The 17,102-nt window shown below is 39.5% G+C and overlaps 1 protein-coding gene across 5 annotated transcripts in view; it reads left to right on the top strand.

Annotated features, from left to right (window-relative positions):
- DACH2 (dachshund family transcription factor 2) overlaps positions 1 to 16,276 on the top strand; it is a 321,363-nt gene extending 305,087 nt beyond the window's left edge. For all 5 annotated transcript variants that reach the window (XM_042480324.1, XM_042480323.1, XM_042480325.1 and 2 more), the window contains 5 exons: positions 3,592 to 3,737; positions 4,771 to 4,918; positions 6,433 to 6,576; positions 6,731 to 6,796; positions 15,388 to 16,276. In XM_042480324.1, the coding sequence (XP_042336258.1) occupies positions 3,592 to 3,737; positions 4,771 to 4,918; positions 6,433 to 6,576; positions 6,731 to 6,796; positions 15,388 to 15,425 (542 nt within the window). In that variant the 3' untranslated portion in view covers positions 15,426 to 16,276. The remainder of the gene's footprint in view (positions 1 to 3,591; positions 3,738 to 4,770; positions 4,919 to 6,432; positions 6,577 to 6,730; positions 6,797 to 15,387) is intronic.
- Positions 16,277 to 17,102: the final 826 nt, after the last annotated feature.

Here is a 17,102-nt window from a genome sequence, read left to right as displayed (position 1 = left end):
AGTGATGCTTCAAGGTTGCATGTCTGGTAAGCGGATCCAAAATCAGTATGATGTCTTGAGTTCTCATTCTGAACCAGCTTTCGCCAACCTGTTGCCCTTCAGACATTTTGGCGGATTACTCCATAATTCTTCAGCATTGGCCATATTAGCTAAGGTTGATGGGAGTTATATCCAAAAACATCCGGCAGGTGCCATGCTTGTGGAATTCCTTCAGTTTGAAAGCCTAACTGGTTCTAATGCAAACCATATTACGGGATTTTCAAACTGGGGTCTAGAGAGCATGACTTGGTTGTTTCCTATGGGCTTTTAGAGTTCCCTACATTGTTTTAGCCTTCTAAATTGTTTCAAATGGTTTTATACTATGTTATAGTTTCTCTGGAGATGCCAGCCACAGATGCATGCAAAATATCAAGAATAAATTCTTCCAGAACATGGCCACATAGCCCAAAAAACCCACAGAAAACTATGGATGCCAGCCATGAAAGCCTCAACTTCACAATTTTATAACTGTTCATCATTTTTAAGGAGAGTCAGCCTGGTGTATTGGTTTCAGTGTTTGACTAATTCTGTGGGGGACCAGGTTTCAAATCCCTGCTAGGCCATGGAAACCCATTGTTGACCACTGAGCAACTCAAGCTCACCTTTAAAGGAAGTCAAATGCAAACTTCCTCTGAGTAAATCTTTCCAAGGTAATGCTATGATAAGGTTACCAAAGTTACTGGTGACTGGAAAGCACATAACAACAATTATTGGAGTTGGTTGATGTCCTAGGTGACACTGATGGAGTGAAAAGTTCCACCAAGTGTGGCTTCGTTTCGGCCACTTCACTCTATATACTTGGTCTACCTGTCTGTCAGCATCTCTCCCTCCATGGCCATTTAATGATGGAGGAGAATAGGAGCAACCAAGGAGCAGTCAACTGTTTTTTATCAGCTGCCAAAAGGAAGATATTGGCCCCATACAGACAGGCCAAAATAAAGCTGCTTCAGGTCACATTGGAGGTATGCTGTATAAATGATACATGCATCCTAAGAGTCTGGAAGCCACTTCAAAGCCACACTCCTGTCCTAAGGTCTAGAGCATGGCTTTGGGGAGGCATCCGGATTCTTAGGACACATGTATCATTTACACAGCATACCTCCCACATTTGGAAATTCTAATGCTGGCTGCTATTGCCACCACCACAAGATAAAACTTTATACCCACGGATGTACAGTTGGGGCTAACAGAACCAGGCAGTTCTGGTTGTTCCCATTGACAGAAGAAAATGGCAGCAGTCTTTGTTTGTTCTTTTGTTTTGTAACTCTTGCCTTTTAAGTTCTCCTCTTTCTAGTTTGACCCCGCCATGTAAAATTTCAGAACAGAATGGCATTGAACAATAGAACCTCTGTTTCTTTTCACTGTAAAGGCTATAATAGGTATCGATTGACCTGCAGTCCATTAATTTGACAAATGCAGCAACAGCCCAAGATATGTTGCTGCCTGAGGCAAAGAATAAAATTAATTTGGAAATGTTACTTTTTGGGCCCATGTTGGCTGGGGAACTTTGGGAGTGTAGTAGTTTCCAAGCTGTGCCATTGAACATTCTGTACATAGATATTACCCTGGATGAATAATTCAATCTTCCTTGAATTCTGGCAGTGAGATATCATCATCCACCATGGCCATGGATAACAGATGGGTTAGGTGGTGAAAGGAAAGTATGTGGCACCCATAGTTCAGTCTTCCAATACCTGACTGAGCCTGTGCCATCCGCCAAGATCTGCCACCTGAGGCAGCTGCCTCATTTTGCTTAATGGTATGGCCAGCCCTAGACAAGTCCTTTAAATTAGTAGTTATATCTTGCAGTAATTCCATGCTTGAATTTAGTCCACCGCAAAGTCAGCAGACAGCTGGTCCACAATCCAAATAGCTTATCCTCCAGCCTCAGCAAAGGACAATTAAAGGAAGGAAAGAAACCTGATAAATTTCTTGATTCTGGGGCACTTTGTGTTTTACAAAATGGAGGACTGAATAGAATGGTGTAATGAACAATAATTCCCTTCTGATTAAAGGTATGATATTAGCTATAATCCTGTAGTGTGTAAAATAAAATAGAAATAGCTGGCCTTTGGGATATAAAACAAACACTGTACAGTATAAAGTCCCTCTGGTACTCAGCATTATTTCAACTTTTCATTGCTCACTTTAAAAAAAAACTCTTGCTGCTATATTGCCCTTTTTGATGGGAGGGTGAATTTAATTCCTATTCTTTTTAAATCCTACGCAAAGACCATGTACCATTGCAGATTTAGTTAATTTGGGGTTGCTTGTTTCTTGTAATTACAGAACTTCCAATCAGTAATGGCTACATATTAGTGAAGTCATCTTAGGCTGCTGATGCTGAGAATTAACAAAGTGTTAAGAAGGAAGACTTACATGCTATACGGCTTGCTTTGTATCCCCTACTTTTGCTTTCTCTCACCACCCTGTTGAAAAAAGAGTTATCTGATAGATTGTGTATATGAAATAAGAAGGACTTCATTTTGCTCTTTGGCTCAGAGGGCAGAAAGACATTAGTAGTTCTTAGTTACACATAAGAACAGTCATGCTGGACAATACCAAATGCACCTGAGGAAGTAGACTGAAGTCTACGAAAGCTCATGCTGCCAATTTCTTTCTTTCCATTAGTCTCAAAGATGCTACAAGATCTTTATACATACTGATTCTACAGACTAACACGGCTATATCTTTGAATAATACCAGTTACTAGTCAACATGCCTAGCCATGTTTGCATGAGCCAGAATACTGCAGGAGCAACCTGGAGTAGTTAAAGCTGCTTTAAAGTCCCCAAATAACCTAGGCACTTTGGAGCAATGCTGGGCAGCTGTTTGCATGTGCATCCCGTTGTGCCATCTGCCACTGTCACTACTGGCACAAGTCATTCCTTCCAAAAGTAAGGTACCTGGCATCAATCATATGTCTGGGCATCTCGTTCTCATCTTAGAGGGAGCTACTTGCACTAGTAGCAGCAGGATGCAGCACAGCAGGATACAATGCAAACAGCCTCCCAATGTCACTTTGGAAGGCTCTGGATTTTCTAGGAAAAGCAAAAGCAAAAAGTGAATTTTTAAAATCAGTTTTAAGGGTGGTATACTATGAGTTTGGTACTGGATAGTTCATACCAGAATTGGGGATTGGACCCTGCATTATCTGGACTGATCGCCATGAGGATGGAGTAAGGATCTCCCTTCCCATGTTGTCTCAACATCCCCAGCTAAGCATGGCATGAGCCAACGTTGCCTCCACACACCCTTCACTAAATGATCATTACAGTCACATTACAAAAGGAGTGAAGTTATCCCTTGTGAAGTTGCCAATCGTAATACAACTTATGTCTTAGTTATTGGGGGAAATATTGTCTAGACATAACTCGTTTTTATTTAATTATTTCCAAGCTAAACATAGCTGTAAGTAATTGTTTGTAATTGATTACTTTGATCTGGTCTAGCATGGCTCTTAGAGTCTTCCTCCCATAAATGCCCATTTGGAGTCATCTTTAGCTTTTCCCCAAATGTTAAAATGTTTGTTTCTCTGTCTTGTCTCTGCAGAAGAAGTCCAAATCGCCATCCCAATAATGAAACCGACTCTAGAAAAAGTCCAACTGGCTGGACAGACTCTGCCCCCTGGTTTCCCTGCGCCTTTTCTTTTTGCAGATGGATTGTCATCAGTAGAAACTTTATTAACCAATATACAGGTAATAGATATGTACACATACATACATATACTTGCCTAGATGATTTTAAAACTAACAAATAGCATGACATTTTAACTCAGAACAGTACAGCTTCTCTGATTTGTCTGCGAATTGAGGTGACATCTCTTTCAAGTCCTTGGCATGTAAGGGAGAATTGCTGGCTCACAAACTTAAGACCTTAAAACATCATAGCTTCATCCACATTGCAGAAATAATCAAGTTTGACACCACTGCCCTGTCTCAATGCTATGGGATTCTGGGAACTGTAGTGTTTGTGAGACATTTAGCCTTCTCTTTCTGAGAGCTCTGGTGCCACAGCAAACTACAAGTCCCAGGATTCCATATTGAGCCATGGCAGTTAAAGTGGTGTCAAACTGGATTATTTCTGCAGTGTGGATGTGGCCACGGTCTCAACTTGGCGAATAATACATAACACTGCCATCCAATTAAGAACATGAGAAACAGAGTGCTCTAAATTGCCAGCTTGTTTTGCTGATTTATTAGGTTCATTTTGTTATTTATGGCTTCATTCCTCCTTAATGAATATATTTTAAGAAGTAAAATTCTGCATATGTTTGCATATATATATATATATATATATATGATACTGTATAGATGAATCTAAATGGACAAAAAATCCCATCTACAGTATTTTAATGCCCCAGTCCATGGTGCTCAAGCAATTTCTGGCACACACATGATGGTTTTCACTGCACAGGATCTCCCCCAGGTATTTGAAATTGAGAGACTTAAGTCATGTTTGCAAGATCTGAAATGAAGTTTTCCAACAAAGTCAACCAACAGATGCTCCAGAATGGTGAACAAAGCAAAAATTGAAAAGCACCATACATACAGTATATATACATAAATATATATATTTGTATATACCATACATATAAAGCATGCAATTCCCTTGCCTGAGCTTGCTATTTCCAGGGTTCTAAAAACAATGGCCTTAAATCCAGTCACTATTATTCCATTCTCAAGTCCATTAAAGATGTCCACAGGTTTTGGCTGTGTCTGTTTTTCTCAGGGCTTGCTGAAAGTTGCTGTAGATAATGCCCGAGTACAAGAAAAACAGATCCAGCAGGAGAAGAAGGAGCTGAAAATGGAATTGTGCAGGGAGAGAGAACTGAGAGAGAGTCTGGAAAGGCAACTCACAGCTGAACTGCAAAGCAGAGGTAAGCTGAAGGAAACAGATACTAATTTCTTGCATGATATTCCCTATGACTGAACCTCCTTCCTACATTAGCTTACTTGCTAATTAGCTTACTTGCTGTTCACCGCTATGATCTTTGGAATAGCGGTATATAAATAAAACAAATTATTTATTATTATTATTATTATTATTATTATTATTATTACATGTACAACTACTGAGCTAACTCTTCCTCAAGTTGTTGTTGTGTGCCTTCAAGTCCTTTCCAACTTACCCTAAGACAGGGATTTCTTGGCAACTTTCTTCAGAGAGGGTTTGCCATGGGCATCCTCTGAAGCTGCAAGAGTGTGACTTGCCCAAGGTCACCCAGTGGGTTTTATAGCACTGCAAGGATTTGACACCTGGTCTCCAGAGTCATAGTCCAACACTCAAACCACTACACCGCGCTGCCTGCTTCTTATGAATCGCCATGCAGTGTGGTCAAGTGTTTCACACTCACCATTTCAGGAGTGTGTAAATTGTGGTCCTCCTATAACTTCCATCATTCCCAGCCATCACAGCATAGCCAAAGGTGACGAATAGCCAGAGTTATACCAGGAACAGCTGGATGGCACGCAAAATTCCCCAGCTCTGTTTCGTCTTAAGAACTGGCTCATCCAAGTCAAGAATCACCCAAAAAGATCAAATTAAAATTCAGAGCTGAAGAAGAAAATATTCCTGAGCAACATTTTAAATGTGATGTCAAATCAACATTTCACTGGCTCACAACAAAATCCTCTGCATCTCTACTTGGAAGTAAGTCCAAGTGAATACTGCGGCTGCATCTGCACTGCAAAAATATTGCAATTCAATACCCTTTTAACTGCCATGGCTTAGTACTATTTTCTTCTGGGAGTTGTAGTTTTTTGAGATGTTTGGCCCTCTCTGTCAGAGAGCTCTGATGCCATGACAAACTATAAATCCCAAGATTCCTTAGGATGGTACCATGGCCGTTAAAGTGAGGTCAAACTGCATTATTTCTGCATTATAGTGATGTCAAACTACATTATATCGCTGTAGTTTTTAGCACACTGAAGAACATGACAAGTAGATCCCAGGCTAGGGAAGTGTGTGTAGGACTAGATTTTGATAACAGATTAAGAGAGCTAGTGATGACATCTGGCTTGATAGCAAAACTTGACATCACAACACTGAAACTAGCATTTAAAAATACAAATAAATGAAAACTCTATAGTTTGAAAAATAAACTTGTTTTTTTTAATGGTTCTGTAAGTATAATTGTCATATGGAAATAAATTTGAATGAATGAATGAATGAATGAATTTTTCTTTTCGGTACCAGATTTCCATTTGATAACGCATCGCTGCAGTAGCGTGATCCTAGTTTCCATGAATGCATGTGTGGTGGAAGAGAACATAATAGTCTTACAAAGAGAAAGTCAACCCTGAATGTCACCAAATGAGTGTCTTATGTTGTATATGCCTGTGCATGTTCTCGTGGTTTCTTTTCATCAATTGCACATTTTCTTTTGTTCAGCCACAATTCAAAAGCGCTTGAAGAAAGAGAAGAAAGCCAAGAGGAAATTGCAAGAAGCCCTTGAGTTTGAATCAAAGAGGAGAGAACAAGTGGAGCAGGCACTTAAACAAGCTACATCAGGCGATGGTCTCAGGATGCTGAATGGTAATGTGTTTGTTGGACTTCACTGTTGTATTTATTCAGTCATTCGTTTTTGGTGCAGTCCTACAACTGACACAGAAGTGGCATCATAAGTCTGCTCTTTGTACATCTCTCTTGGAGTTAAAGAAGGAAGTTATATTAATGTTATGCCTTGCAGATGCTGGGATTCCAGAGATGGAAGTTGAACACAATGGAACCCAACACGACAGTGCAGCAATGCAAGGTATAGTGTGTCACAGAATGTTTCTCATATCATATGGCAATATGTTAGGGCCACTCAGCCAAGAAAATCCACTGGGTGACATACGTCACATGCTTTCAGAGGAAGGCAATGGCAAACCTTCTCAGAATGCAACTTGCCAAGAAAGCTCTATGTTGGGGTTGCCATAAGTTAGAGCTGACTGGAAGGCACATGAGAACAATGTTAGAACTGCATCCACATCAAGGTGAATGCCAACACTCCAAATCTGATTTTGTTACCGTGTGAGGCATCCTGAATATGGAATTTGGCATGAACCTGAGCAAGAATGGGAAAGCAGATAGCATTAAGCATCTGTTTTTGTGAATGTACTCAATTTGTGGTCTCCAAGACATCAGTTGGAATGTGGATGTATCATTTGGTTTCCTATCAATTATAAAGAAACTGAAAATGGTGGATTCTCCCCCCCCCCTTTTCCTTTTTGTATGATATGCAAATAAATGCATACAAAAGAACCAGCATGGTGTAGTGGTTTCAGTGTTGGACTAGGACCCAGGTTTGAATACCTGCTCAGATATGGAAATTCACTGGGTGACCATGGGCAAGTCATACTCGCTCAACCAATAAGAAAGCTATGGCAAACCTCTACATAGATATCCCCAAGTAAATCCTAGGATAGGGTCACTATAAATCAGAGTTGACTTGAAGCGCATAACAACATATAACAACAAATAACAACAAATAACAACAAATGCCATACAACTCAAAATTCATATTTTTGAAACTGTACACAAGCATGTTTAAGTTGATGAGAAACATGCATTCAAAATGTATTGGCAACCAGATACATAACTTGTAGTTTGTAAACACTGCTCTTCTTGTGGTCTTAACCTGCAGAGTCAGTAAGCCACTGAACACCAGTGGTTGGGATACAACAGCCTGAGGGATCTATTGCCCTCTTGCCCTGCTTCTGGCCTTTACAAAAGCAACATTTTGTTGGCTACCATGGGTAATAGAAATCTGGAGTAGATAAACTATTGGCCTGATCCAGCAGGGCTCATCTTAAAATGTTTAATTTTACGCATAGCATATTGTGTGTTTATTTATCCATATGTTTGTACAGGTTGTTGGGCAGGGAAGATAAAACGTAAGTGAAAACTGGTATATGTTCCAATTGTGGGATTAGTTTTTGAATTTCTGGTTTGGCCAGTAGCTAGTCAGAGGAAAGACATGGAAAATTTAAAGAACAGAACAAAGACATCTCAAAGAAAGCCCGTATGTACATCTCCCTCGTATCCAATGCACACAGCCATGTCCTTGGGAATTGGTGTGACATCTTCAGCATGGAAATCTAAATGGTTGTGGAAGTGTCCATCACACAACCACGTGGTCATGTGGAAGAAAAGTGTTGCATTTGAATGCTTTTCTGTTTTGGTTGCCTCAACTCACTGACAAGCCAAAAATACAGGGATGGCCCATCAACCAATTTTTATCAACCCATCTCCGTTTCCCATAAAATAAACAGACTGGGTGTCATTAAGTGCACCTTCAGATCAATGATTTTTGCAAATGACATTCAAGTACCATTCGAGTGGTGCATTTTTTGCTGATAAAAGCAAATTAAATTAGCACAACTACAAGTGGCGCTGATAAAAAAAACTGGAGCTGAATAGCAGCACCATTAGCTAACAAAGTAATATTTTCTCTTTACTGCTTTCTGCCATTTAGTTATTATCCTATTGGAAATCTAATTATAATCCTTTTACTCCCCAGTCAAACTTCACAGTTTTTGCAAGCTTAGCACTGACATGTGATTTCATTACATTTGATTGCTTGTGCCCAGATTGACTTAACTTCACTTGGAGACCTAAAAGCCCTCTCAGTTTCTCAGATTCCCTGTTTGCACATTACTGCAACAGCTCCTTTAATTAATTAGCATGAACAGCAGTAACATGAACTGCTGAACAGAAAATAGCATCATTTTATGATCACAGGGAGACTTCTCCTTTTGCATGTTTATACCTTAGTTAACTTCTGTATATTATTAGATTTCATTTGGTAAGACTCGGTCGGCACAAAAGAAAGGAAAACACCAACCAATGGATAGGTCTCTCTTGACTTTCTTCTTCATTTAAGTAAAAAACAAAGAGCTAAAATTCTTTAATAACACAGATATGCTATTGTGGGAGATATTTGAGAACACAACGCAACAAACCTGGAACGTGATCTGGATAACATTAAGCAGTGTTCAAATACAGTTAAATGGTTTCTTTATTTTAGTCATTTGTTTGTAGCATTTCTGCTTTCCTCTTCTGCCACTTTTTGGACTATTAGTAAGACAGTTCAACTTGCAAAGTTACAATTGAAAAGAAAAGGGGACTAGGAGGGAAGAGGACTTAAGCAAGTTCTAGCAGTAGTTCTGACTTAAAAGTTTCTTTCTTTGGTGAGGAAGGTTGAACCATGTTCCCTGCAGCCGCTGCTTCTCTGCCCAATATATCAAGTCAGGTTGGTCTCCACCTTGGCATGATTAGACTTTCCATGAGATTCTCTCTAGAAAATGGTGTGCAACTTCCCAGTGGCATTTATTCCCCAGGCCAGTAATGTATTTTCAGCTCTATGGGCAACATTGCTTTGGGGGTTTTTTCCCCCGCCACCATTTAACTGAATTATCTTCAGTGGAATTCAGAGGCAACCTAAGTTTAGAGCTGGATTCTGGGTTCTGAAATGGAATATTTTGAGCTCAAAAAAGAAGATTGCTCACTTTGTTCACATACCCATCCAACCTCTCAACAATTTTTTCTTATTTACCTTAACAAAAGTTAAAGCAGAAAAGAATGTCCCTTAAACAGGACTGTATGGCTTTAAAATTAGGTAGAGAATCCCATGGTTAGAAATGTTCATGCACAGAGAAAGTATGTCCCCTAACTAGCTTGTTAAAGAAAAATCTGAACTGTAATGTTTGTTTCCTTCTTTCTGCCATGTGGCAAAATACTTTGAATGGGGAGGATGTTCAACCTCCCTACACACATATGGCGTTGGAGTGGTAGTTTTCCTGGTTGTGCAGCTGAGTTTAGACTGCCTATTGGTAAGGACCAGAGGATATAAACTGATGTATTATTTTCCACGTGGAGAAAGATTTTATGGAAACATGCACTCAGACACGCTATTTGACCAGCATTCAGAAGTGATAAAGTTCAAGGCGACTTCTCTCACCTATCTTTTCAAAGCCTATAGACTTATCCATAGCACCCATGGATGGGGCAAGATTTATAGTGGGGTTGAAAACCTTTTGTCCTTGAGAGGTTTTGAACTACAAGTAGCACAATCCCTTCCGGTGCATTGGCTATGCTGGATGAAACTGATGGGTATTTTAGATTGAAACATCTGGAGGACCAGAGATTCCTTGTCTCTGATTTATATGTTAATAGTAGTGTGTAAAAACCCGTGATGTGCACATGCTTTCAATAGCTGTGTAGAGGATGGTTTCATAATGCAAAATTCAGAGAAACCTGAGGAAGAAAGCTCCCGTTTCCAAAATTGCTGTTTTTCCTTTCCTTCCACAATACCAAATATGGTAGAGAGGAGACATCTATACTATCTAATAACTACTTTGTTAGGAAAGAAAATATCATCCAAAGGGGAAATTACCATCATTAACATAGGATTTGGCTCACAGGCAAAAGTGGTGAGATCTTTATTCATGTTACACAGCGAACGGGGTCTGAAAACCCCGTTCTAAATGTCTTGCTTATTAAGGCAGTCATGCATTTCACGGTAGGTTGTAAAACAGCCTATCATGCACTGGGGGCTCATAAGCATATTTTAGTGTTAGGGAATATCATTTATACCCTTTTTATATTGTCAATATTATCCCTAGAGAATTAAATTATACTTCAAACTACTGTAAATCCACAGTTTGGCTCACCTTTGTCTAATTTCATTTTTTAATAGAATGAAGCTCACATAAATGAATATTTGATTATGGGATAAACCTAATAAAAGAATACGTTTATGACCCCAAGATTTATTTTAAAATCTTGACTATGTAATACAGTGGGAAAAATGCTATAAAGTAGAAACATAGATAGGTACAGAATGGTCTGGGAAGGATGACTATTTGACCCGAGCTGCTTTTCTTCCTTAACCAGATTGCACAAAGCCTTCAGTAAAATTTGGGAAGGGAACGGTGGCCTGATACCAGAAGGATTTCTTCTCATGGGCATTTTATAATCTTTGTCTGTTAGCCATGCTGGATGAGCCTGAAGGGAGTTATAGTCCCAAACATCTGGAGGACGCCAAGTTGCCTACCTTTTATGAAGTGAATGCAGCAGCCGGAGGGGTTATGAATATGTGCATGACCCCATAACAGACCAAACTTTTATGTCACCTCAGATTGGGTGCTTGCCAGTGGGGTGCCTTCACATATATAGATATATTTATGCAGTTCTTGTGGTACTCCGCAAGAAAACTTCAAATCATTAAAAATACGGTTTCTTAAAAAGACCAATTACATGTACAGTGTAAAATAAAATAGAAGACTAGGGAAAGCATGTATGAAAAAGACATGAAGGAGAGCGCTGAATAAGGGGTTGCAGCTAGAAAGGGGGTGCCCCTGTGCCATCCTAACCCACATCTCAGTCAGCAGCTGCCTTTTACCAATCTGGTCATCTCTCACATCTTTGTTCTTCAGATGCCAGTTAAAAATACATCTGTTTTTGCAACGTTGCAGTGAACCACAGGTGTGTGACCTGTGTTCTCCTTCTACTTGTTTGTTGTTATATGCCTTCAAGTCATTTCATAGAGTTTTCTTGGCAAGATTTGTTTAGAGGCAGTTTACCATTGCCTTCCCTGAGGCTGAGAGAGTGTGACTTGCCTAAAGTCACCCAATGGGTTTCATGAGCGATCTGGGAATTGAACCCTGATCTCCAAAGTCATAGTCTGCCATTCAAAATAGGACATCACTCTGGCTTACTCTAATGTAAAATAGTATTTTACATTATCTTTATTGTATTATTGTATTCCGGTTGGCATTTGTGAGTTCTTCATTTAGATGGCTGTAATTTGTGGCTTTGGGTTTGTGTAACTTGTGGTTTTATCTGTGTGGTTGTTTAGCTGCCTTGCACTCTTATGAGGAAGGGCAGGGCATGAATTGGATAAATACTATGGGCTGGAGTTTGGTTCCAGGACCCTCTATGGATACTAAAATCTATGGATGTTAAAGTCTCATTAAAAGCAACGGCTAGAAAAATGGCATCCCTTATATAAAATGGCAAAAATCAAGGTTTGCTTTTTGGAATTTAAATATTTTTTATATATTTTCAAGCCACGGGTGCTTGAATCTTTGGGTATGGAAGGCCAACTGTAATGATAGACCACAAGTTGAACATGAGTCAACAGTGTGATGCGGCAGCTAAAAAGGCCAATGCAATTTTAGGTTACATCAATAAAAGTATAGTGTCTAGATCAAGGGAAGTAATAGTGCCACTGTATTCTGCTCTGGTCAGGCCCCACCTAGAATATTGTGTCCAGTTCTAGCCACCACAATTTTAAAAGGACATTGAGAAACTGGAGCGTGTCCAAAGGAGGGCTACCAAAAATGGTGAAGGGTCTGGAAACCATGTCCTATGAGGAATGGCTTAGGGAACTGGGGATGTTTAGCTGGAGAAGAGAAGATTAAGAGGTGATATGATAACCCTGTTTAAATACTTGAAGGGATGTCATATTGAGGAAGGAGCAAGCTCTTTTTGTGCTGTTCCAGAGACTAGGACTTGGAACAATGGATGTAAGCTAGAGAAAAAGAGATTCCAACTAAACATTAGGAAGAACATCCTGACAGTAACAGTTGCTCAACGGTGGAACACATTCCCTCAGAGAATAGTGGAGTCTCCTTCCTTGGAGGTCTTTAAACAGAGGCTGGATGGCCATCTGTCAGGGATGATTTGATCGAATGTTCCTGCATGGCAGGAGGTTGAACTGGATGGCCTTTGTTGTCTCTTCCAACTCTATGATTCTTTGATGCAATGATACTGTTAAGAGCAACAGTGGCTTCTGTATCCAAGAGCATGGTGGGTGCACTTGTGGAAGCTGAGCCTATGATTCAGAAAGAGAGGATGCAGTGGAGAGATGGGGCAAACAGATTCATCTCTGCTCTTCTTTTCATCCAACAATAGTCCTGGCAAGTAGCGGGGAGAGTCAACACTCAAACAGCTACAGTTCCTTATCTAGAAGGGTCCTCTGGTTTTTTGAATGAGATTCCCAGGCTCCTGGCCATTTTTTCTATCGTTCACTTTGTCACTGATATTTATTCATGTTTATGTCCAGGCTCCGTATTAAATCATTGCTGTTTGGAGAGTGCAAGCCCTCTTTAAAACATGAAACGCTCCATTACTAATTAGCTGCTTCCTGCATGTAATGGAGTGAACATGCTGGATGCGGATTAACATTCAGCTCCTGTACTCGGGCTGTTTATGGTTCCAGATGTTTTTGTTTTATCTAGGAGTTTACTTTGACAGCTCCCGTTAAATGATAAATCACTCATATTATAGCTGCAATGCATTTCAAAATTGAAATGTAGCAAAACGGGGCGATTGCTTTGAGGGTCTGCATCAGTTAGCTGGTCAGTAGAAGGACTTCCTTTATGGAGATCTGGGCTTGGCATGTATGTAAAGCAGTAATGGGAGACACGTCAAAATCATTCGCAAGCTGGTTGTGTTGATCATTTTACTGCAGCCTCTAAAAACCAGTAGTTGCCAGTGCAGCTGTTTCGACTTCTAAATATATTCTAATAGGAATATAGATTTGCATTTCCTTTTGTCCTCCATAGTCTTACACAGTATTTTCCCTTTGAGCTTAAAATGGCATCTTTTATTTAATTTTAAGAATAAAGTTGCTAGATAGAGCTTAGTTTTCCAGTTAAAGAGGAACGAAAGAAACAAAAGGAACAGAGATGGATGTCCCTCCCAGCCCTGATTTACTATCCATGCTGAATGGCAATGCAATGAAGTATGCTCTTTTGCAGATGGGTTGGACATGTGCTAAGCATGTGATAAACATTACTGACTTTGTTTACTTGATTTACTCTGCACTCTTGATTTACTCAACTTTTTTGAATGTGCGATAGGGATATGGTTCTTCTTCAGTTTGCAATGTCCAAAGGCTGTTTACAGTTCAGGACTTATTCCGTGCAAAAATTCACACAGTCTTTTTGCCCAGAAAACATAATTTTCTGTGCAGAACATCATATCCCTGCAATGAAATATTATTTCTCTGTAAAAAATGCTGTTTCATGTGCAGAAAATGCAGTAGTTGGGAACTTCCCCTGCGCAAAATGCTTACTTTGTTTGGGGTTATGCACAGAAGTAAGGGCTTATTTTCCTTAGATGTTTATAAAGCTTTTGTTTTTCTGTTATCATTTTGAATGCATAAAGACAGAAGTCAATGGATGTTTTTTCTGCAGGAAGGTACTCTCTGTTCCTAACCCCTAAGGACCCATGTATCAGACTCTGAACCCAATACATGTTGTTGCTGTTATTGTGTGCCTTCAAGTCATTTCTGCCTTATGGCAACCTTAAGGCAACCCTATCTTGGGAATTTCTTGCCAAGCTTTGTTCAGAGTGAGTTTGCCATTTCCAACCTCTGAGTCTGAGAGAGTGTGACTTGCCTAAGGTCACCAATGAGTTTTCATGTTCAAGCTGGGATTCAAACCCTGGCCTCCAGAGTCATAGTCCAATGCTCAAACCACTGTATCACACTGTCTCTCTTTTTCTTATCTACCTATTCTATAGTCTTACACTGCAACTGTGTACAAGCTTTACTCAGAAGTAATTGCCACTGTACATTACCAGTCTAACTTTCTATTCTGTTTCTTGATCTTTCTATTCTTTTGTGACTTTTTCCTCCAGCCCATCATACAAGGTGCAAATATAAACTGACATTCTGTTGGTTAGTCCCAAACAAAGTATTATTATTATCATTATCATTATTATCTTATATCCCGCCTTTCTCCCAATATAGGGACTCAAGGCAGCGAGCAAGTATAAAACAATAAAAAATATTAAAATATATAAATATAAAATTTTAAAAAATAATTAAACAATTTTAAGGATGAAAACAGTTATACATTAAAATTTAATATATAAAATACCAACCAATCAGTTGAATGATAAATCAACATGGAGATAAATCTTCTATGGAGTTTATCACACAGAGCACTTAACCGCTGCCCAAACGTTGCTGAAGTGTTACCCAAATGTTTCAGAAGCACTGGAGGTGGGATCGTCCATCGCACTTCTGAAACATCAGAGACTTCCCGCTTTCCTTCTGTGGCAGAAGCATTCATGGGGAAGCCTTGGAAAAGCCATTTTTACTAACGAAATATCCCATTAACAAAAATGGCTTTTCTGAGGCTACCCCACAAACGCTTCCGCCATGGAAGGAAAGCCGGAACGGATGATCCCACTGCCAGTGCTTCTGAAACATTTGGGTAACACTTCAGCTACGTTTTGGGCAGCGCTAAGTGTCCTGTGTGATAAACTTCTATGAGTCTACTTAGGACTAGAAATGAATATAGAACAAAGTCTGCTGCACTACCATTCTGTTTTATTTTCTATTTTCAGAAAACAGAGCCTACATCAAGCCTACTATTATGTATTGAAGACACATAATATGAAGTGGGAGTGGGAGAAGGTAAAGATCACTCTTGGAAGACTGTACAACTCATGGAAGAAGGCTCTTCTCACCTTTGATGCCATCAGTACTGTGTGGAGAACAGGATTGGTAGCACTGAAATGTGGACAGTGTCAAGCAGTTTACCATTGATACACTGAAAAATGCTGGAATGTCTGTGAAAAATACCAAGATGTGCCAGCTTGCTGTACCAAACCAACCTTGTTCCAGCACATCATTTTTGGTCCCAGAGGAAGAGCAGAGGAGAAAGAAAGTTTTAGCATTTTTAAGCACATAGAAGAATGATTCCTGGTTCCTCATCAGAACTTCCCCAACCCCAATGCTATAACATATGGCACAATGAATTTAATAAGCCGCAAGGGTTCTCACTGGCTGTATGTCCTACAGGTCCAGTTTTATCACCGAATCAGTTCAACACGGAGCTGTTTCAACTGTTTATAAATTTAAGCTTTGTTTACTGAAGCTGAAACTCAATATATATTACGTTTTGAAGATAAAAGTATGTACATTTTTTAATATGATGATAATGATGTAAAAATTGTCCTTCCTTAGATGATCAGTTGGAGAGTGTAAACTTTAAAAACAAAACAAAACCAATAGCTGAAATAATAATGGATGCTTTTTTAAAAATCTGAGTTCTGCTTGGCTTTTGATCTTTTAAAAATGAAGCAGGAGGAAGGATGAATATACGGTAGGATGTTAGATAATGGAAACTTTAAAGTATAGTTTCTCTGTTGTATCATATTAAGTTAAAAGTACACTTTCTTTGTTTAAAATGTTCTTGCTAAAAACTACAGTATTAAAAACATTTTTGTTTGACTTTGGAAATTGGTGTGTTTTTTCCTGCTCACAATAAAAGACAACTTGGGGAAAGAACCGAAAAGACAAGATGCATTCATGCTATGTGCAAAATGTGCAGGTTTTGTATCGTATCTGGTTCTGTGGATGCTTACGGAGTCCATCTACTCTACACTTTTAGTGAACTGACATGATTTGCACTTTCTGGACCTATACAGGATTGGAAAGCAATTATCCTTCCATTTTTGCTCGCATACCATACCAATATCATGTATCAAAATAGGCTGAGATCTGGCATCATCGGATGTAACTATATTGATGGAACTCTATCATCACAATAATGTCTGATGATGCGACCCTCCCTCCGTAAATGCCAGCTTTTCTGCTTGGCAGAACCCTAACTAGGAAATGAGTGGTACTTTGTGGTGGTGGCACACATCAAGAACAGGCGGCCAGAGAGACCCCTTGGAGTCCTGCCACAACTACTTGTCTCAAAGCACCTCACAACTGGAAGACTACTGCAGATGTCCCAGCACCCCAATTTGCAACACCTTGGAAATCATCTGCTGCCAGGCTTGGGGTAGTGGGAGGGACCATAAACATGAGTCCTCATCAGTTGTGAGATCATACGTCCAGCCTATGATCTTGTAGCTACTGAACAGGATGCCAGATACAGGTTTTTAAAGAATTAAATATGTACACAGATGGATATTTTTAATGAAATGTGCACCAGAATCCTATATGACCTGTTACATTATATAACTTTATGCTCTGTAGAAGAGGTGCTAAGAAACCTCTTTGTTAAATTGCAGAGATGTGTAATTGCAGAGATTAGTAAAAGAGTTTC

The sequence above is a fragment of the Sceloporus undulatus genome, chromosome 7 (assembly GCF_019175285.1).
Source record: "Sceloporus undulatus isolate JIND9_A2432 ecotype Alabama chromosome 7, SceUnd_v1.1, whole genome shotgun sequence".
NCBI classification, from domain to species: domain Eukaryota; kingdom Metazoa; phylum Chordata; class Lepidosauria; order Squamata; family Phrynosomatidae; genus Sceloporus; species Sceloporus undulatus.
The sequence above is the reverse complement of the archived record's forward strand: the minus strand, read 5'-3'. Positions and strand labels throughout refer to the sequence as shown.